The 21454-nt window shown below is 44.1% G+C and overlaps 2 protein-coding genes across 3 annotated transcripts in view; one reads left to right on the top strand and one right to left on the bottom strand.

The window, feature by feature from the left end:
- DROSHA (drosha ribonuclease III) overlaps nt 1-19457 on the bottom strand; it is a 351648-nt gene extending 332191 nt beyond the window's left edge. The window contains exons 1-4 of the mRNA XM_040432119.1: nt 19409-19457; nt 14241-15097; nt 13248-13319; nt 8353-8590 (exon numbers count right to left, since the gene is read on the bottom strand). Coding sequence (XP_040288053.1) covers nt 8353-8590; nt 13248-13319; nt 14241-15094 — 1164 coding nt within the window. The 5' untranslated portion in view covers nt 15095-15097; nt 19409-19457. The remainder of the gene's footprint in view (nt 1-8352; nt 8591-13247; nt 13320-14240; nt 15098-19408) is intronic.
- A 423-nt stretch (nt 19458-19880) lies between these two features.
- Nucleotides 19881-21454, top strand: part of C5H5orf22 (chromosome 5 C5orf22 homolog) — an 81174-nt gene continuing 79600 nt past the window's right edge. The window contains exon 1 of one of the 2 annotated variants that reach the window (XM_040432379.1): nt 19881-20121. In XM_040432379.1, the coding sequence (XP_040288313.1) occupies nt 20041-20121 (81 nt within the window). In that variant the 5' untranslated portion in view covers nt 19881-20040. Of the gene's footprint in view, nt 20126-21454 lie in introns of both variants that reach the window. The other variant, XM_040432380.1, reaches the window with a different exon arrangement.

Raw genomic sequence — 21454 nt, 5'->3', positions numbered from 1 at the left:
ATTTAGCCATGTCACCTACATGTATCACTGGTTTTTAAGAAGTTTAAGTAAATATTACAAAGTGCTATATAGACAGTTGCTAAAAACAAAAAACAAAAACACAAACATGCATACACCAACATCCAAACCCCTGGCTGAGTTGAAGCTCATGCACGCAAACACGCGTCGGCCGGGCCCATGCTGCGGACCGCAAATGGTCTGCAATGCACAGGCACCAACCATGAGCCCACCGTCTGCGGACGCGGACCCAATCACTTGAATGGGGAGCCTGCACAATTTTTTAGCGGTGCAGAGGCACGGACAGAAAATAATAATTACTCTTACCGGTAATTGTTTTTCTTGAAACCCATGACAGCACCCATGCGACTAGGACCTCCCATCCAGGACAGGAAACCTGAAGAGAAAAATGGTTCACACCCCCCACCACACCTCAGTGATTCTAATAAACAGACCTAATACCTTCTAGGAAAGTGTGTGTGTAAGTGTGTAAGTGTGTGTAAGTGTGTGTGTGTGTGTGTTATTTTTTTATATCTCCAAGTAGCAGCTCTGCATATCTGGGCCAGAGAAGCATCCGCCCTCTCCGCCCAAGAGGCCACCACAGCCCTAGTGGAATGAGCCCCGAACGAGGAGTCAGGCTAAGGAAAGAATGAGCCAGGGAAATAGAATTCTTAACCCATCTAGCAATAACACTTAGTAGAGACTTTGCGACCTCTAGCTTTACCCAAAAACTGAATAAGAAGATTTTCATCTATTCTCCAAGATGATGTGGAGTCTAGGTAAAAAAAACTAAACACCTTCTGACATCCAGGCAATGAAATCTTTCTTCCGACAGACTGGTTGGATTTGGACAGAAGGAGGATAGAATCGCATCCTGACTTATATGAAAATCGGAGACCACCTTATGCTGAAAGGATGGAAGCGGTCTAATAATCACCTTGTCCTCTAAAGTGGTAGTATAGGGAGGGAAGGCAAAGAAAGCCTGAATTTCTGAAACCCGTCTAGCAGATGTTATAGCTAAAAAGGAAGGCCATTTTGAAAGTAAGCATTTTAATAGAAATCTCAGTTAATGGTTCAAACGGCTTTTGTGATAGGGCCGAAAGGACAGTATTCAAATCCCAGGGGGGAGACAAGGGTCTTAAAGAAGGGTGCATTCTTGATGCTGCCGACAAGAATCTTTTAATCCATGGATGATCTGCTAATCTGGAATCAAAGAAATAACTTAAAGCAGCTACCTGGACTTTTAATGTAGATGCTTTAAGATCCCTGTCTAGTTCTGCTTGCAAAAACTCTAGGATATTTGCTATTTCAGGAGACTTAAAGGGGTCTGGGCTATGTCCTAAGAAGGCTGAAAAAACATTCCAAACTTTGTTATATTTTCTTGCGGTAACCACATTCCTACTCTTCAGCATAGTAGAGACTACTTTGGCAGATAATCCCCTTCTCGACCAAACTTCCCTTTTAAAATCCACACCGAAAGATGGAGAATTTCTGGGCTGGGATGGACTAGAGGACCCTGGTAAAGAAGATCCTCCTTCTAAGGAAGGGTCCATGGAGGCTCTACTGCCATCCTTAGCAGACTGGAGTACCAGGATCTCTTTGGCCACATTGGAGCTATCAGAATAACCCAGGCCCCCTCTCTTTCTATTTTCTTCAATACCCGGGGAATAAGACAAAAATGGAGGTAAGGAATACCCTAATTCCTGGCTCCAGTCCTGTGCTAACCCATCTATTGCTAACGGGCCGTCCAAATGGTTGAGGGAGAAGAACCTCTCTAATTTTCTGTTGGCTCTAGAGGCAAAAAGGTCCACTGTGGGAAGACCGTACCTCTGGACTATTTAAAAAAAAAAAAGAAGTATTTGTTTAGACACCATTCTCCTTGTTTTAAGGAGACTCGACTTAGGCTACTTTCACACTAGCGTTTTGTGCAGATCAGTCATGGATCTGCACAGACGGATCCGTTCAGATAATACAAACGTCTGCATCAGTTCAGAACAGATCCATTTGTATTATCTTTAACATAGCCCAGACGGATCAGTCTTGAACACCAGCGGATCCGCTGCAAGCAGCGTTTTGGCGTCAGTCTCCGAAGCAGAATGGAGACTGAACTGATACAAACTGAGTGGATGCTTTTCCATTCAGAATGCATTAGAATGCAAACTGATCCGTTTTGGACCGCTTGTGAGAGCCCTGAACGGATCTCACAAACATAAAGCCAAAACGCCCAAACTAGTGTGAAAGTAGACTTAGGAAGTCTGAGATGACGCTCTCCTTCCCCTTCAGATGCACTACTGACAGAAAAAGCCTTCTCTCCTCTGCTATATAAAAGATCTTCTGGCACAGAAGTAAAAGGGAAGGGACTCTCGTTCCCCCTTGACGGTTTATGTAGGCCACTGCTGTAGAATTGTCGGAATAGAAGACCATCTTACTGTGTTTTACCTCTGGTATAGCCAACTTCAGTGCCATCTCTACTGCCTTTAACTTTGAAATTGGAGGATGCTTTCCTTGTGTTCAAGTCCCATGTCCCCTGTCAGCACCTGTTCTGGGAGTGGGCCCGCCAACCCCAAGGGCTGGTGTCTATGGTAATTATAGTTGGGTCTAGAAATGTCCATGGAACCCCTGCGGATAGATTCTCTGGAATTGTCCACCACAACAGTGAAACTCTGATCCAAAGAATAAAAGGGAGCCGTCCCATGATTTTAAGATGTTTTCTCTGCAGTGGATCTTTGCATAAAGAACTGCTAGAATCGCTGATGTCATCTTCCCGAGTGCCGCCATTGCTTCCCTGAAAGTACACTGGTAAGACAGGAAGACTGATCATACTTGTTCCCTGATCGACTCCTTCCTTGGAAGCAGAAGAAAAAACTTTGCAGACGGCAGTCCAACTGAATTCCTAAGAAAATGCTTGAGAAGGAATCAGGTATGATTTTTTGCAGTTTATTTTCCATCCTAGATTTTTTAAAGTGGAATAGAGGGATTTTATATCTTTCTAGTTTCTCTTTTGACTGAGAGACTATTAAAAAATCGTTCAAATAGGGCAGTAGCGTAATTTCAGACAGCCTTACAAAAGCCGCTACTTCTGCTACTACTTTGGTAAAGACTCTGGAAGCCTGAGAAACCCCAAAGGGCAGCGCTCTGTATTCGAGATGCAGTAACTGTCCCTGGAGCCAGACTGCTGTTCTTAAAAACTTTTGGGAGGAAGCATGGATTGGAACATAGTAATATGCATCTTCCAGATCCAAGCTTGACATCGAGCAATCCTGGAAGAGGAGATTTACAGTTGATTATATCGTCTCTATACCAAAATTTTTGTAGACCAGAGATTTGTTTAATTTTTTTTAGATTTCAAATCTGTCACATCTGTGACAGGTCTCAGAAGGTCTGAAAGATTATCTACGCATTAGTGATCTGACAGCCTCTTTCGGTTTCACTTTGTCTGTGTGTTGCTGGTATGTCCACACCTCCTGTTCAGGTGTGGATCATGTGACCTTTACCTCGCCCTATTTAGTCTGACTTTTCCCATCACTCCTTGCTTGGGATAGCTTCATTTGGTCTTGGAAGAGCTGGAGTGTGGTTCGTGTTGAAGTCCTGTTCATCCATCATCCTCTGAAGTTGTGTTCCGCTTGTTGTGTTTTGTATCCCCCCCCCCCCCCGGTTGTTTACTAGGCCTCAGTGAGATGCTAGTTCCTTCACCAGGGAAGGAACGGGTGGTCTCTGCCCTGTCATTATCTTTAGGGCATCTGAGGGTCACCAGGGTTTTCTAGGTTCCTGTGTATGGGCATCTCTATCATCGAGAGGTGCCCCTATGGATAGGAGTTAGGGCCAGGAGCAGGGTTTTATAGGTGGTGACCCTTTTCCTTCCCTAGCGGTGAGGCCTGGTGTCTTTCCCCTTCCTTCTTGTTGTCTTTTGGTGTTCTCCCCTACTACAGCCGTGACAAAAATCACTCTGAATGTTCCATTTGGTTTCTTCACCAAAAATAGAGAGGAATAGAACCCTTTGCCCCTCTCTGTTTTGGGAACGGGAAAACTATCCCTTTCTCCAAGAGGGAGAAAACTTCTAACTCCAAGGCATTTCGGCTTTCCGGATTTTTGGGACACGCTGTGTGGGCAACAAAATCTGGTGGATGAGAAATTAAACGGCTTCCGGCTGGAATTCCTATCACATAGGATCCATTTGTTCTGAGAAATGGACCTCCAGACTAGGAGAAACTGAGACAGTCTTTCCCCCACCTGAGATCTGGCATCATTGTTGTTTGTCCTTTGGTCTTTTAGGACATTTCTCCCTGTCTATCCTGTCACTCTGCCTACCCCTGTGACTTTAAAAAATGGCCTGGGATTTATGAAAAAAAGTTTTCTGAGGAACCGGGAAACCCCTTTTTATCTCAGGCCCTCTCTAGGAGGTCGTCAAGCGAGGAACCAAACAGCCTAGGACCCTCACATGGAAGAGAGCAGAGTCTAGACTTGGAACCCTGATCCCCCTTCCACGATTTAAGCCAGATAGCCCATCTAGCTGCGTTAGACATGGCAGCTGCTCTGGCAGAAAAACGGATCGCATCAGTAGAGGCGTCCACCAGGAAGTCTGCAGCTTTAGAAAATGTAGGGAGGGAAGATAGTAATTCCTCTCTATGTATTTTGTCCTTAATAGGAGCCTCCAGCTGATCTAACCATAGCCTTAAGGACCTGGAGACCAAAGAGGCGGCAATGGCCGGCCTGAGACTTGTTGAAGCAGACTCCCAAGCACGTCTAATATAAACGTCTACTTTGTTATCTAAAGGATCTCCTAAGCAGCCTAAATCATCGAATGGTAGAGCTGATTTTTTGACTATTTTAGCTACTGGGGGCATCTACCGTGGGTGCTTTGTCCCAGACGCCCGCTACCGACTCCTCAAAAGGATAATTTCTTTTTACAGAATTAGGAATGAAAACTTTTCTATCAGGATTTTTCCATTCTTTTCTAATAAGGGTTTCCATATTTTTACGAACGGAGAAAACTATAACTTTTAGGGCCGAGACCCTCAAAAACCTGCTCAATAATATATTTAGGTTGTTTTATATCCTCTAATTGCATGGTGGCTTTAACGGCTTTAAGTAAAGGCTCGGCATCTTCCCTCCCCGCTGAATCCTCATCTGAAGAGAAGAAATCTGATAAGGCCTGGCCGGATTCTCTATCCTCGTCCTCCCCAGAAAAATCCTTATTATACAGTACAGACCAAAAGTTTGGACACACCTTCTCATTCAAAGAGTTTTCTTTATTTTCATGACTATGAAAATTGTAGATTCACACTGAAGGCATCAAAACTATGAATTAACACATGTGGAATTATATACATAACAAAAAAGTGTGAAACAACTGAAAATATGTCATATTCTAGGTTCTTCAAAGTAGCCACCTTTTGCTTTGATTACTGCTTTGCACACTCTTGGCATTCTCTTGATGAGCTTCAAGAGGTAGTCCCCTGAAATGGTTTTCACTTCACAGGTGTTCCCTGTCAGGTTTAATAAGTGGGATTTCTTGCCTTATAAATGGGGTTGGGACCATCAGTTGTGTTGAGGAGAAGTCAGGTGGATACACAGCTGATAGTCCTACTGAATAGACTGTTAGAATTTGTATTATGGCAAGAAAAAAGCAGCTAAGTAAAGAAAAACGAGTGGCCATCATTACTTTAAGAAATGAAAGTCAGTCAGTCAGCCGCAAAATTGGGAAAACTTTGAAAGTAAGGGCTATTTGACCATGAAGGAGAGTGATGGGGTGCTGCGCCAGATGACCTGGCCTCCACAGTCACCGGACCTGAACCCAATCGAGATGGTTTGGGGTGAGCTGGACCGCAGAGTGAAGGCAAAAGGGCCAACAAGTGCTAAGCATCTCTGGGAACTCCTTCAAGACTGTTGGAAGACCATTTCAGGGGACTACCTCTTGAAGCTCATCAAGAGAATGCCAAGAGTGTGCAAAGAAGTAATCAAAGCAAAAGGTGGCTACTTTGAAGAACCTAGAATATGACATATTTCAGTTGTTTCACACTTGTTTGTTATGTATATAATTCCACATGTGTTAATTCATAGTTTTGATGCCTTCATAGTCATGAAAATAAAGAAAACTCTTTGAATGAGAAGGTGTGTCCAAACTTTTGGTCTGTACTGTAGGTCCTTATTATAGGTAGACCTTTCTGGAGACCTTGGGCGACTCCGACCAAGTGATTTAATAGAAGATTTTACTTCTGACCGTACCAAGGCCTTAATATTTCTGGATAATCTGTGAGACTCCTCCATAACAAACTTATCTATACATGCTTGACATAGTGATTTTACATAAGAGGCTGCTAAAGCTACTCTACATTCTCCACATTCTATGTTTCTGCTTTCTGGATGATTTCTTTGGCGTTTTTGCTATCTATAACAATAAAGCAAAAACAACACCCAAAATTAATTAGGAGAGGATAAACCTCACCAATAGTAGAGTCAAGCTTCCCCACTCCTCAGGACCAATACCGGGCTTGTGGGCCTCGAGGACTCCAAGGGGTCGGCGCGTCCTGCATCACCTGGCTCCGACATGCTGGTGGAAACCCAGATCCTGCACAGCAGTGTGTTCACACAAGGCTGGCTGCCTTCTCCTGCTGGCAATTTATCAAACGCGCCTTGGCTCCTTTTAACACCTAGGCTCAAAAATGCCTAATCCAACGCATGAGGATGCCCGGCGCCCGGAAATGACATCAATGAGCCGGAAGGGGCCATCCCGGCGCGCATGCGCAGAACGCAAGAGAAGCGCACGCCGCCATCTTGGAAGAGAGACGCCGGGCACCTTGCTGCAATAGACCGGGAGCCTCCTGAACACGGCCACAGCGGCTCCCCAATGAGGTTTGGGAGGAGGCAGGAAGAAGAGCAGGCTCGGGCAGCGGCTCCCAAGGAGACTGACGCCGCCAGCATTAGGTCCCTTTACGGTATAGTAGACACGGACCTCCCGAGCAACGGTAGGAGCCAGAGCTCCTCATGTACCTCCTATCTGGAGGACAGGAAACCTGAACTGAGGTGTGGTGGGGTGTGAACCATTTTATCTCTTTAGGTTTCCTGTCCTGGATGGGAGGTCCTAGTCGCATGGGTGAGGGAAAAACCCACAGAAGCACTCTGTAGTGGCTTCTGATCTGTGCCTCTGTTCCGAACGGCACCTCTCGGATTGCGGACCCATTCAAGCGAATGGGTCCGCATATGTGATACGTTGCACACACGGCCTGTGCGCGTATATTGCGGACCCACTGTTTGCAGGCCGCAATACGGGTATAGCCGAGCAACAGCCGTGTGCATGAGCCCTTAGGGTATGTGCAAATTTGCATGCAGAAAATCCACACCATAACCACATTAAAAAACACACATAAATCCTATCCTATTTGAAGACTATGGGAAAAACCACTATACATAAGGTGTGGAATTGCACAAACAATTGTCATGCTGTCGATTTTAAAATCCTCAAGGAAATTCACACAAAGAATACACAAAGCGTACATGGGATCTGGCAACTTTGATTCACTATGCTGATACTGTATTACACTACAGGTTTTCTGCACACAAATCCCTGTGGAAAACCCACACAACCTGCATGGTGTGAAGTTATCCTTAAGAAACATGGTTTGTGCTTTTTTAAGAGGACCTGTCACTACTTCTGACATATCTGTTTTACTAAATAACTTTATTCGTCATGCAATACTAATTCTGGAGTATCTTTTCTAATAACTTTAAGCTGTTCTGTTCCTCAGTTACTGCTACTAGAAGTCTATTAATGAATCTGCAACTGGGTGTTACCAGCTGGGGTTGTGCCCATGCACAATATGACACTATCCAATCAGTCAGACTGTCAGACTGTGCAGGGACCCTCCCCTCCCCCCCAACCAGTAACACCCAGTTGTAGATTTATTAATAAACTTCTAGTAGCAATAACTGAGGAACCGTACAACACAATAATATAAGAAATGATGATCCATGAAGATGTCATTACACAGGGTATGCCAGTAGTTACTAGGGCAGACTTATCAGGAGAGGTGACAGGTCCTCTTTAACTTCTTTTACACAAGGTTCTTTTGTATTGTGAAGTATTATGCTCGGTTTTAATAAAGGCACTACATTTCCCATGCATGCCTCCTGTCATTAGGGTTTATATGATCTTTCGTCCGCCCATGGGTTTATCAAAGGCACGTTTCAGAATCCCTGGATCAGTATACCTTATACTAGCCAGTGCCAAGAGGGTAAAATCACTTGGTTATTACTTCTAAACAAAAGCAAAACAAAAAAAACTAAAAAAAAGAAAAAAACGCTATTCAAACATTAAACCGTAAGTTATCATTATTATAGTTTCGGTTGACTACTCACTACTTGGTCCATTGGATCACTAGAGTAGTAGCTTTCAGAGTGGGTGCAACGGACCCACACAGGCTTTAGCAAATCCTCATCTTCCTCATCATTTCGGTCCAGCAGGCCGTCATCCAGAAGCTCCTTGTCTTTCAGCAAAGTATAACTGTTTTCTTTGCGGGACGATGGACTTTCAGAGGCCGTATTCTTTTCTTCTTCTTCCCATCTTGCTTTCTTACGATCTCTAGTAGGGGAAGGACTAGAAACACACACTTCTTATAATCACATATCAGTATTCCACCGTTAGAGCCCTGTTCCAGGAGCCGATGACGGAAAATAACAAAGCACTGATTGACAACATACAAGTAGATCGGTGCTCGTTTAAAGGGTCTTTCATCGGACCCCATACAAAATGAATGGGGAACAAATAATAATTAGGATGGTTCAACCTCCATTCAGTTTGCATATTGTTGGCAGTACAACCCCTGCAGCACCTTTGCATGAGTGTTCACATAACGTTCACCTCAGCCAGTGTAAAGGGACCTTACATTATAATGTAACCATTTACTGCCCACCCTAATTAAATTAGAGGGGCTATATTTTTTTTTATTTCATATGCCCCGATTACAGTAACAATTTTTTAATTTGTGCTCATTAAAAAATGCTTACAGGGCAGCGGTTGCCCTCCTGGTCCAATTATATGCTCTGGCACTTCCGGAACATGTGGCGTAGATTGTGCACGTGATCCTAGCCTGGTTACAGCCCACAGCACTTGCATGAAAATGAATCTCTCGCTATTGCTGTGGCGAGAGATTCATTCTTGCGCATGCGCTGTGGTCCGCAACCCGGCTACAATCACATGTACAATTTAGGGCATGTTATAGAAATATCATAGAAACATTATAGAAATATAATTAGACCAGGAGAAAAGCCGCTGCCCGTAAGCATCTTTTAATGAGAACAAATATAAAAAAATTAAAATAAAAAAAATTGGATAACCCCTTTAAAGAGGACCTTTCACCGATTCTTACCCTATGAACTAACTATACAGACATGTGGAGCGACGCCTGGGGATCTCACTGCACTTACTATTATCCCCGGGCGCCGCTCCGTTCTCCTGCTATGCCCTCCGGTATCTCCGTTCCCTAAGTTATGGTAGGCGGAGTCTGCCCTAGCGCTGGCCAATCGCATTGCAGAGCTCACAGCCTGGGAGAAAATAACCTCCCAGGCTGTGAGCTCTGCGCTGCGATTGGCCAGCGCTAGGGCAGACTCCGCCTACCATAACTTAGGGACTGGTATCTCCGCCTACTATAACTTAGTGAGCGGAGATACCGGAGGGCATAGCGGCAGAACGGAGCGGCGCCCGGGGATAATAGTAAGTGCAGTGAGATCCCCGGGCGCCGCTCTATATGTCTGTATAGTTAGTTCATAGGGTAAGAATAGGTGAAAGGTCCTCTTTAACAGCCTTCCAAGCGCTGCTGGCTCCCGCACGCAGTACTATGTGCAGGACTGGACCATCACATTGAATGACATCACAACTTTGTACTGAAATAATCAGATCACGATCGTTAAAACCCATTTAGGCCACTTGCAGACAAGCGTTCCTCTCGCAGCGAGTCCGCATCGCAGCTCCTGGCCTGACCTCCCTGTGCTGCCGGGGGTCACATAGCATCATAAATCAATATAATGCTATGTAATCCTTACAGTTCTGGAATGTATTGGATAACACTGGCATAATGCTGCCAGTGTTATCAAATACATTTCAGAACTGGAAGAGTTACATAGCATCATAAACCAATATAATGCTATGTGACCCCCGGCAGCACTGGGAGGTCAGGCCGGGAGCTGCGATGCGGACTCGCTGCGAGAGGAACGCTTGTCTGCAAGTGACCATACAGTAGCCATGCCAAGGATGGAGATGCATGTCAATGCTCTTGGCTCTTTAGTGGCACATTAAGTCATACATTATGTACAGTAAAAATAAAAAGGTTGTCTCACTACAGCAAATCACATTTATTTATCATGTAGAGAAAGTTAATACAATGCACTAACTAATGTATTGTGATTGAATCCAGCCAGCAAAGAAAGCAACATGGACATTTCTCATCACATTATACGCTGCCTGTTTCCATGGTTATGACCATCCAGCAATCCAGCAGCGGTGGTCATGCTTGTACACTATAGGAAGAAGCACTACCCTATGTGGTCCCAGCCATCAGAGAATCCGGCACTTTTTCATACAGTGTGCAAGCACGACCACGACGGATGGACTGCAGGGTGGTTATAACCATGGAAACAGCGGTGTATAATGTGATGGTAAAAACGAAATCAGGCCAGCAAAGGAGGCAATATATATATATATATATATATATATTATATATATTACATTAGTAAGTGCCTTGTATTAACTTGGTCTATATGAAAAATGCCATTTGCGGAAGTGAGACAACCCCTTTAAATAATTGATTGGAAGAGGTTCCACCACTGTGGCCTGCGTTCCGCTGTTTTACTGCAGTGGTGGTCACACATATGTGCTACCTGTCAAGCTTCGGTGTGGGAGGGAAACGGAACGCGTTTAAACTTCTAACAGATGGACTTCTTTTCTACAGATAATTTGTACATCGATGTAATGGAGATGAACAAATTATCTGTAGAAAAGAAGAAGTCCATCTGTTAGAAGTAACAATAGAACTATAAATAAGATATGTATAATGACTAAGACCTTGATCTGTCACATGATTAAATCACTTTATATTTTTATAATGATAAGATTACGTCTATTTATATTTTTTCATCATTGACACTATTTTTATATAATATATTTTGTAATTATACATAATATAATGAAAATGAGCTCAAAGGATCATTATTTGAAGTAAGGAGCAACTGTATACAAAAATAAATAAATGCATATTTAGATTTTAAAAAAAACACATCGAAAATGCATCAAAATTGCATTCAGATATATGAATGAAATATGGATAATATATACTCTCAAAATACAAAAACAGCTTGAGTTGATGTTAATTGAAAATCCATTTTGGGTCTTGGGAAAGACAGAATATGGGTATATAAGTAGGGTGGATCTCTGATGAAACATGACCACTAAAGAAGGAGTTAGGCAAACTCCGAAACGCGTTTGGTACTACAGAATTAATAATAAAGATCCAGGATCCACCGGATAATCTATTAATCTATTGCCAGAATATTGCCTTATTGAAAGAAAGGTGGAGCGCTCCACAGATATTGTAAGCACTACCCTACAACAGCCGACCGGCTCGAGTGTATCTGCACCACCGAGAACAGTTAGCGATACCACGTGAGACGCCGGCACGAGCGGCTGCAACAGGCACTTGCCATATACGGCCTCACTGTTACCACGTGGGACGCACGGCCGGTTTATACTATGCCACTAACAGTGATTATACTATACGGCTCATTATTAAATACCTGCTGCCTCACTGTTACCACGTGGGACGCACAGTCGGTTTATACTATACCACTAACAGTGATTATACTATACGGATCATTATTAAATACCTGCTGCCTCACTGTTACCACGTGGGACGCACAATCGGTTTATACTATACCACTAACAGTGATTATACTATACGGCTCATTATTAAATACCTGCTGCCTCACTGTTACCACGTGGGACGCACAGTCGGTTTATACTATACCACTAACAGTGATTATACTATACGGCTCATTATTAAATACCTGCTGCCTCACTGTTACCACGTGGGACGCACGGCCGGTTTATACTATACCACTAACAGTGATTATACTATACGGCTCATTATTAAATACCTGCTGCCTCACTGTTACCACGTGGGACGCACAGTCGGTTTATACTATACCACTAACAGTGATTATACTATACGGATCATTATTAAATACCTGCTGCCTCACTGTTACCACGTGGGACGCACAATCGGTTTATACTATACCACTAACAGTGATTATACTATACGGCTCATTATTAAGTTCTTACTATCAAGGAAGGACCAACAAAGGAGAACTTTGAACTAAATATAATAACAAACGCTAACTAAATGCATTGAGATAATTATATATATACACACATATATACATATAGTCAGAGTGAATTACCTGCTCATTTACTGGAAAATCATCAATGTCACATTTAAACTTATTGTACTGGATATAACCATTGTCTGTCACACATATAGTGTATTCATCTACCATACTTTTACTGAGATTACTAAATTACATCCTTCATTCTTTACCTTGCATGAGACCAGAATGAACTATTGGTATTAAGTCATACTATTATTGCCATGTTGGCAGTATGGCTGACAGACATTGTGATTTCATTGGATGTATCATCGAAACAGCCCACTGCTAATGCCATATAATCTTTGATCATTTTTTTATATATATATATATATATCTATCTATATCTATCTTTGGAGATGTGCTAATAAATACGTATGTTAGATACAATTTTATATATACGCAGTCATTGTTCTTGTTCTTCCAAGTGATTAGTGCATGTCTATAATATTATATATTTATTGAATTGAAAGGGTGAGTCGTACAGACTCAGAATAAGCAGGGTGGGGAGCCACTATTATATAGATACATTATACATAATTACCCTATGAAGCCGATTGAGAGAATGCTAAGAGTGTGCAAAGCTGTCAAAGCAAAAGCGGCTGCTTGAAAGAATCAAAATATATAAAACATATTCTGGTTTTATTTTTTGTTCACTACTTAATTCCATAAGTGTTCCTTCAAAGTTCTCATTCTTCAATATGAATCTACAACTTAAACTTGCACTAAAACTTTTATGTCCAACAACAAATACATTTCCAGAGTGCTAGAGAAATGGAAGGCGCCAGATGTGTGCCCTCCATTCCCCCAGAGGACTGCTTTACAGTTACAGAATTTACCTTTTTGGCCTCTTCCGATAACTTCTGCCTGGACTTGGTGATCTTCGACTCTCCCGATGCCTGTGCCTATCCCTTTATGATTAGAGAATTAAATAAGCAGATTAGTGCAAGGGTATAATCAAATGAATGCAAAAAAAACAAAAAACGTTAAAGTAAACGTCGACCATAGTACAGTAGAAAATTACTGCAAACTAGACAAATCGCACAGCAACTACTAGTATGGATTCTGAGTTACAGACCCTAGAACAGTCCACTGCGGCGACAAGTCTGCATTTTTTACGGTAAAATCTTCCAGTATCGGCACATCTTATTTTGGTAATAGAGGAAAATATTATTGTATTAAGCGCTGGTCAGTTTTAAGAAAAAATTAACTCTCCCGCTATATTACAGGACCTCACATACGCTGTTGAGTCTGGCAACAAGCTCGTGAACCGTTTGTCTTGGCAGCCAGCCGAAATGTTAAAGAACTCAACACATGCAATATTCCTAGACTTGATATATAACTTCTAGCTATATAAGTAGTAAAAACCTCAAAGGGGGACATACTCTTAGGTCTTATTCACACGTCCGTTGTTTCTTTCCTGATCTGTTCCGTTTTTTGCGGAACAGATCTGGACCCATTTATTTTCAATGGGTCCTGAAAAAAAAACGGACAGCTCAATGTCTGATTTTTTTTCAGGACCCATTGAAAATGAATGGGTCCAGATCTGTTCAGCAAAAAACGGAACAGATCAGGAAAGAAACAACGGACGTGTGAATGGACCCTTAAGTGTTATTTCAGTTCTGTGTAACCTGCTAAGGTTATCCTGCAGAACAGAGCTCCCGGAACTGCAGCCGGTGTGCTGTCGCACAGGGGAGCTGCACAGTTCCATTCAGTGCCGCAGCCCCTTCATTTTTAAGACTGGTGGGAGTCCTAGAGCTTAAAACCCTTTGAATCCTAAAGTGATAGCATATCCTAGTAGGAACTATAAATTGCATTGTTTTATAACCTACCTGCTTCGTTCATAACTCCCATGTCGGGGAGGGGTCCTTCCATGAGACGGGGTCCTACTGTATTCATACTCCGATCTACGTCGACTGCTGTCTGACCTTCTTGTCCGGTCAGGACTCCTTCCACGATCTCTTCGATCACAATGTTTTTCAGAACGATGTCTGTCACTATGGCTGTACTCTCTGAGTCGATGAGCATCATAGTGCTTAACTCTATCTGCTGCCCTGTGATCGCTTTGTGGTTTGTCGGCTTGGTACTGACTGTGACTAGTGTGCCGGTAATGGCTACTGCCCTGAAAAGAGGCTGAATTCTGTTGGTAGCTACTAAAGTTAGATACTGGCTGCAGTGGGGGTGGGGGTGGTGGAAAAGACTGTGGCGGATAACCAGAGGGATATACTGGTTGATAGCCTACATGGGGCAAGGGAGGGGGCATAATAGGTGGCGGCGGCATTAGAGGAGGCACCATGTAAGGATAAGTGCTTTGTGCAGTGGGAGGGCCCGCAGGCGGGGGATTACTTGGCCCAAGAGTAGAAGGAGGGACAGGAGGAAAACAGGGTGGCATTGGGTAACTTTGCCTGACAGGATACGTTGGCCTGGGCAGACACTGGTTTACAGTACTTTGTGTTGGTGGAGTCACAGGCGGTGGGTAGCACATGTAATCCGGCCTAGGAGGCATGTAACTAGTATTTGGAAGGCTAGAAAACATGGGAGGTGGAGCACTTTGGGTATCATAGGAATACTGGCCAGAAGATGGCTGTAACTGGGTGGGCCTTACATTTTGTGGCCGGTATGTCTGCATCGAAGCCGTCTGACCTCCTCTAGCCGATTGCCCTTCTCTTCCTGTTTCCAAAGACATTACCTGAAGTAAAAAAAATTCTGTTAGCAGCTATCATTTATTGCAAGACATTATAAAAAAAAACAAAAATAAAAATAAAAAAAAACTATAGATTTCAGGGTATTAGGACTAAAATTTCCTTTCGAAATGACAAATGAAAAACCTGGATATACCAGATATAAAGTTTCTTATTTTTTCTATTTTGCATTAGGCTGAATACAGAAGTTAGACCATAGATTTTTTTTCTACCAAGGGTTCACTATTAAAAGGGTCGTCTCATCTTAGACATAGGTGGCATATGACTATATCCTGAACGGGCCCCCAAAAGTGAAGTGGAGCACACCAGGCAAGCATGGCCACCCTCCAATCACTTCTATGGTAGTTTTGCGAGAGAGCTGGCTTGGCTATTTCCAGCAGTCTAATAGAGGTGATGGGAGAGCTGGCCATGCGTGCGCGGTGTGGTCTCAATTTACTTCTATGAAATTTTAAAAATGGCAAAGCGCGCTCACTTGGCTATAGAAGTGAATGGAAAGCACACTGGGAATGCACTTTCAGGGGCCCGTTCCAGAGGTCAGGGGCCCACACCTATCTGACGTTAAAGGGTCTGTGCAGGCAGTTTTTATGGATGACCTATCCTCGGGATAATCCATCAATATCTGATCGGCAGCGGTCTGACACTGGGCACCCGTGCCGATCAGCTGTTTGAAGAGGAGGTGGCTCTCCATGTGAGCGCTGCTTCCTCTTCATTCCACGACATGTTGTGTCCCTTGCAGTGCAGCGTAACTACAAGTACTCGCTCCACTGCACTGCCGAGACCAGGGGCAGTGTAATGAACAGCAAGCAGCGCTCACATGGAGCGCCACCTCCTCTTCAGACAGCTGATCGTCGGGGATGCCAGGTGTCAGACCCATGCCATTAAGATATTCATGACCTATCCTGAGGGTAGGTCATCAACATATACAGCCTGCACAGCCCCTTTAGGCTACGTCTGCACGACGACATTTGTCACGCGACATTTTGTTGCACCAATGTCGCGCGACAATTTTTATAAAGGCAGTCTATGGTGTCGCACTGCAACATGCTGCGACTGCGACGCAACAGTCGCAGGAAATCCATTCGAGATGGATTTTTCTGCGACTGTTGTTATGTTGCATGTTGCAGTGCATGTCGCAGCGCCTGCCTCTCTACTCTGCCATAAGACCCCGCTGAAGAAGGTCGTAATGACCGAAACGTCCGGGAATTTTTGTCTGATTTGGCTTAATACTTATGATGTATAAATAAACTACTCTGGATGTATACAAATGATAATCTGCAAAAAAAGAATTAAATGTGAAAATTTATTTTGCACAAATCTTTTGGAGTGCCGTGGATTAACTCTATATCGCATGTTGCACCATAGACTGCCATTATAAAAATTGTCGCACAACATTGGTGCAACAAAATGTTGCGCGACAAATGTTGCAGTGTAGTTGTGCCCTGTTGCGCGACTTATTGTCATGCGACAAATGTCGTCGTGTAGACCTAGCCTTAACCCCCTAACAGTCACATTAAAATTGTAAAAACCCTCCCAAAAATGACACTTTTTTTCTTGTAAATTTTTAATGCGTCTGCAGTAAATCTTGTTGGCGCAAAACTCAGGGGACACTATATTGCATTTTTAACCCCTTAGTGATATCATTAATATTAGCCTTAAAGAGGACCTTTCATCAGTTTTGACATAGGCCAATTATGGTATTACCTTGTAGGACGGCTGTTTTTTTCCCTTCAAAAGCAAACCCCCCCCCCCCCCCCCCGATGATTTGGAGCGCTGTATTATAATGAGCAGTAAACTCGCAATGGGGAGGAGACAGTCTTGTGCTGTGGGAGTCTCCTTCTCTCTGGCTATGTGCGCGATACAATCAGAGCGGACCGCACACAGCCAGGGAGAAGGAGCTCAAGTTCTCGCAAGATTCCTTCTCCCTGGCTGTGAGCGGTCCGCTCTGATTGGATTGCGCTCAATGCGAGAAGGAGACGCACACAGGAGAAGACTGTGTCTCCTCTCCATTGTGAATATACTGCTCATTATAATACAGCGCGCCAAATTATTTGGGGGGGGGCCACAGCGGACGAATGGGGGGGCTTTTGGAAAAAAAATTAAATAAACACCCATGGCATCAGTGGGGGCCGCCCTACAAGGTTAGTTGTAGTTCTTTTAGGAACCATTTTGGGGTACATATTGTGTATTAAATAACTTATTTTATTTTTCAGGGAAAGATAAAAAAATATATAAAACAAAATTTAAAAAATGCAATTTTACATTATTCTGTTTTTTTGTTTTTTTTTTCACGGCATTCAGTGATAAAAATAATATAATTTGATTATCTGGGTCACTACAATGATGATAAAGTCACATTTCTATATATTTTTACGGTTTTCCTTTCCTCCTGCAGGCTGTCAGCTCTGCAGCAGCTCCCTCATTCTCCTCCAGACTGAGGGGAGGGGGGCTGCTTTATCTGCCCATATCTCTGGTTTGGTACCAGCTTTGTATTGTTTGAAAAGCTGGCAGTCCGAGTTTTCAGATACTACCAGAATGACAGCAATATGTTCAGTACAGGGGAAGATATCACTGATAGAAATCGGGATGCAGGGAATACTGCTGAAAGTGAAAGGAAAAGCAGGTTTCACCAGCGATTATTTCGAACAAGAACAATAAGGCCCCTTTTACACGGGCGAGTATTCTGCGCGGATGCGATGCGGGAGGTGAACGCATTGCACCCGCACTGAATACCGACCCATTCATTTCTATGGGGCTGTTCACATGAGCGGTGATTTTCACGCATCACTTATGTGTTGCGTGAAAATCACAGCATGTTCTATATTTTGCGTTTTTCACGCAACGCAGGCCCCATAGAAGTGAATGGGGTTGCGTGAAAATCGCAAGCATCCGTGGATGCGGTGCGATTTTCATGCATGGTTGCTAGGTGACAGTCTATTCACTGTATTATTTTCCCTTATAACATGGTTTTTTTTATTTTTTTAAAAGCCTAGACTTTCACACTGGCTACTACTTCTAATAAATTCAGTACAGGTAGTCACCTTTTATAATCAAAGGCAGGATTACGACGACAGATATCACCTTTGTATAGATAAAATAGGATCCACCATTCACAATGGGTGATCTCACAGCTCATCTACTCCCTCCTGACCTTTGCACAGGTCACAGAGCATGCCTGGAAAATCTCTCACTGAAGTCAATGGGGGACATTTACTAGGGGATGTAAAATGTGTTGCAAGTAGGGCTGCAGCTATCGATTATTTTCGTAATCAAGTATTCTACCGATTACTCCAACGCTTAATCGAGTACTCTAATAAGAAAAAACTAATTAAAAGAATGTTTTCCTTTATAAAAACCCCCTCCCCGTGCCATCACACCTCAGTGGCATCAGTTCCCCCATGCCATCAATCCTCACAGCATCATTGGGTCGCTCCCCCCGGTGCCATCAGGCATCCTCCCACTGCCATCAGTTTCCCTTTCTAGCTATCAGTCCCCAGTACCAGTAAAGTAAAATACTTACCTTTCCTGTAGGGGCACCGCCGACACTCCGCAATTGCATCGTCTTCTTCACGCTTTGCACGTAACACAGCGTCAGGACATAGTGAGCGCTTACGTGCACTACATCCTGACGATGTGTGTATGTCAGGATACAGTGCCGTGAGGTGCCGGCCAGCGGGAGACCACGGAGCGCGATTAATAGCACGCACTTCACTCATGCTCCGTGGTCACATGGCACAAACGAATCCTCGAAGGCAAAAAATTTGCATCAAGGATTTTTTTGTGTCGAGTTACTTGATTTAATCGAGTAATCGTTTCAGCCCTAGTTGCAAGCCCCCTTTTCTGTCCTGCCGTGTGCAATATTTTGTCGCACGGCTGGTTTTGCACCGTGTATGCCAGTTGAGCGGGTTGGGGGGGGGGGGGGGGGGGGTCAGGGGCCATGTCAGGGCCTGGAAATAGGTGCAAATGTAAGCTTCATTGCGGTGTACGGGCAGTATGTGCATGGTAAGAGGAGCGATGCCCATGAGAACATACAGGGTCTGGAGCCAAATAACTGGGCTGTATAATTAACACTGCCCATAGGGCATGCACCAGGGTGTGCCAGCTTTAAAACCATTTCTCACATTTTACCATTTTAGAACAATGAGGGCTAAACAGATATGACTGAGGGCACAGATGGAAACCATAGGCAATACTGAAGAGGAGCACAGAACAGGACATTCCACTAAATCTCCAGAACCAGGAGCAGCAGCATCACCCCGGTAGCATGCATATGTCATACAACAAGCGTACACCACACTCACCTACACACAGAAGACCCAACAGCATCAACGGGATATCCCGCCCACGTGCAGAGAACGAGATAAGTCACGTGGGGCCAGGCCTATACGTCAATTGGTGAAAGCCTACGCCAATCATGCACGTGACAGGGAGGACCAATAAACATAGAGCGCAGCAAGTACAGAGGCTGCCATCTTTATTAAGGGCAGATTATCGCCTGTATTCTATACGCCATATAACAATATATGACCTTCAGCGGCAATGTGTACCATAGCGTCATTTAGGGCTTCGCGAAGTCAGTAGCTCTATGAAATGGCTTGATACAATGGAAAGGAATATTACAGAGGCAGACGTAGTTCTGTTTGCTCCATTCCAACAGAGCGACAGAAAGTTAGAGAAATCGTGAAGGCCAAATGAGGACGCTTCAGTCATTGATGTCGCATTGTAAACAAAAAAAGGTTGGCTTCGCCCTTAGTAAATATGGCGGCCAGACGTCTGGGACATGGTCAGGTAGTGCTGCTAGAGTTCCTGTCGGTGTGGCCTTCTCCGGTGACCAATCAGAGCCCGTGTTCTGTGTCCTGCCTGGAGCTGCAGCTGCTGAGACTGGGGGAGAAGTGAACGTTCTGTCAGGAGCACGGCCACCACCTGCCAGGAGATGAGTGACCACCCCACACCAGGGCCTCGTCTGAGGACCTACCGGGACCTGCCGGTGTGGGTGGTGGAGGACCACCACGATGTAGGTACTCTGCTCACCTCTCCTCACTTCAGCAAGTGGCATTTAGTATGTAGATAATAGGGATGAGAGATCTTGTGGTGCAAGGTTATCTAAGACATCTGCCACCACAGACCAGAACGGGGTTCTTCCATAACCCAAACCTTGTACGCCAAACTTGAAACACACATAAGCTCATCTCTAGTAGAGGCATTTATAGAGTGCAAGCACGACCACCGCTGATGGATTGCACGGTGGTCGTAACCATGGAAACGAGCAGTGTATAATGTAATGGGAAAATGAATCCAGCCAGCAAAGGAGGCAACATGGACGATCACAATACATTAGTAAGTGCCTTGTATCAATGTTCTCAACATGATAAATGACACTTGCTGAAGTGACACAACCCCTTTAAACAAGTTCATAAAGCTGTGAATTATAATTTATATTGTGACATTTATTAGACCAGGTGTCAACCAAGAGAGCCTGATATTACCAAAAAATAGGTGGGGATAGGTCATCAGTATCTAGCCACCTTTCCCACCCAAAAATACAGGCCAAGTTAAGCCACACCCCAAAGGGGGTGTGGTTGTGGGGGTGTTAAGGTGCCATGTCATGATGTGGCTCCCGGTATTAATAATGCCCCATTAGTGCCCCCTAGTAATATTAATGCCTCTGTTAGTGCCCCCCAGAATTGATAATGCCTCCCATTAGTACCCCCAGTAACAGTAATGCCCCCATTTGTGCCCCCCAAAATTAATAATGCCCCATTTAGCTCCCCCTAAAATTAATAGAACCCCCAGTAGTAGTAATGCCCCAATTAGTGTCCCCCAGAATTAATAATGCCCCCATTAGAGCCCCCCAGTAAGTAATATTAATGCCCCCATTATAGTACAAGTGCCCCCCCCAGTGTTAGTAATGCCCCCATTAGTGCCCCCCAATATTAATAATACCCCCTTCTATGCTTGTGTAAAAAAAAAAACACACACTTCATCCATTTGAGGACACCGGGATCAGGCCCTGCGCTCCAGCGTGATGACATTTCGCAGGTCCTGCTGCTTCCAGTCAATGCTGTGAGATGTCATCATGCTGGAGTGCAGGTCCTGACCCCGGCGCCATCAAATGGATGAGGTGGGGGGGAGTTAAAGGCTGTGCTAATGAGCGCTCCACAATGGAAGCACTCATTAGTAACAGACCAGCATCGGCAGAGGCACTAAATTACCGGCTTGGCCAGTGAGTTACCGACCCGGTGGCAACCCTATCAGTATCTGATTGGTGGGAGTCCCCCGCTGATCAGCTGAGAAGACACCATAACTCGCAGTAGCAATGGGTCGGTTCACCAAGCACAACCCCGTGC

The sequence above is a fragment of the Bufo bufo genome, chromosome 5, assembly GCF_905171765.1.
Source record: "Bufo bufo chromosome 5, aBufBuf1.1, whole genome shotgun sequence".
NCBI lineage: Eukaryota > Metazoa > Chordata > Amphibia > Anura > Bufonidae > Bufo > Bufo bufo.
Note: the sequence above shows the minus strand (reverse complement) of the source record. Positions and strands in the feature narration are given on the sequence as shown.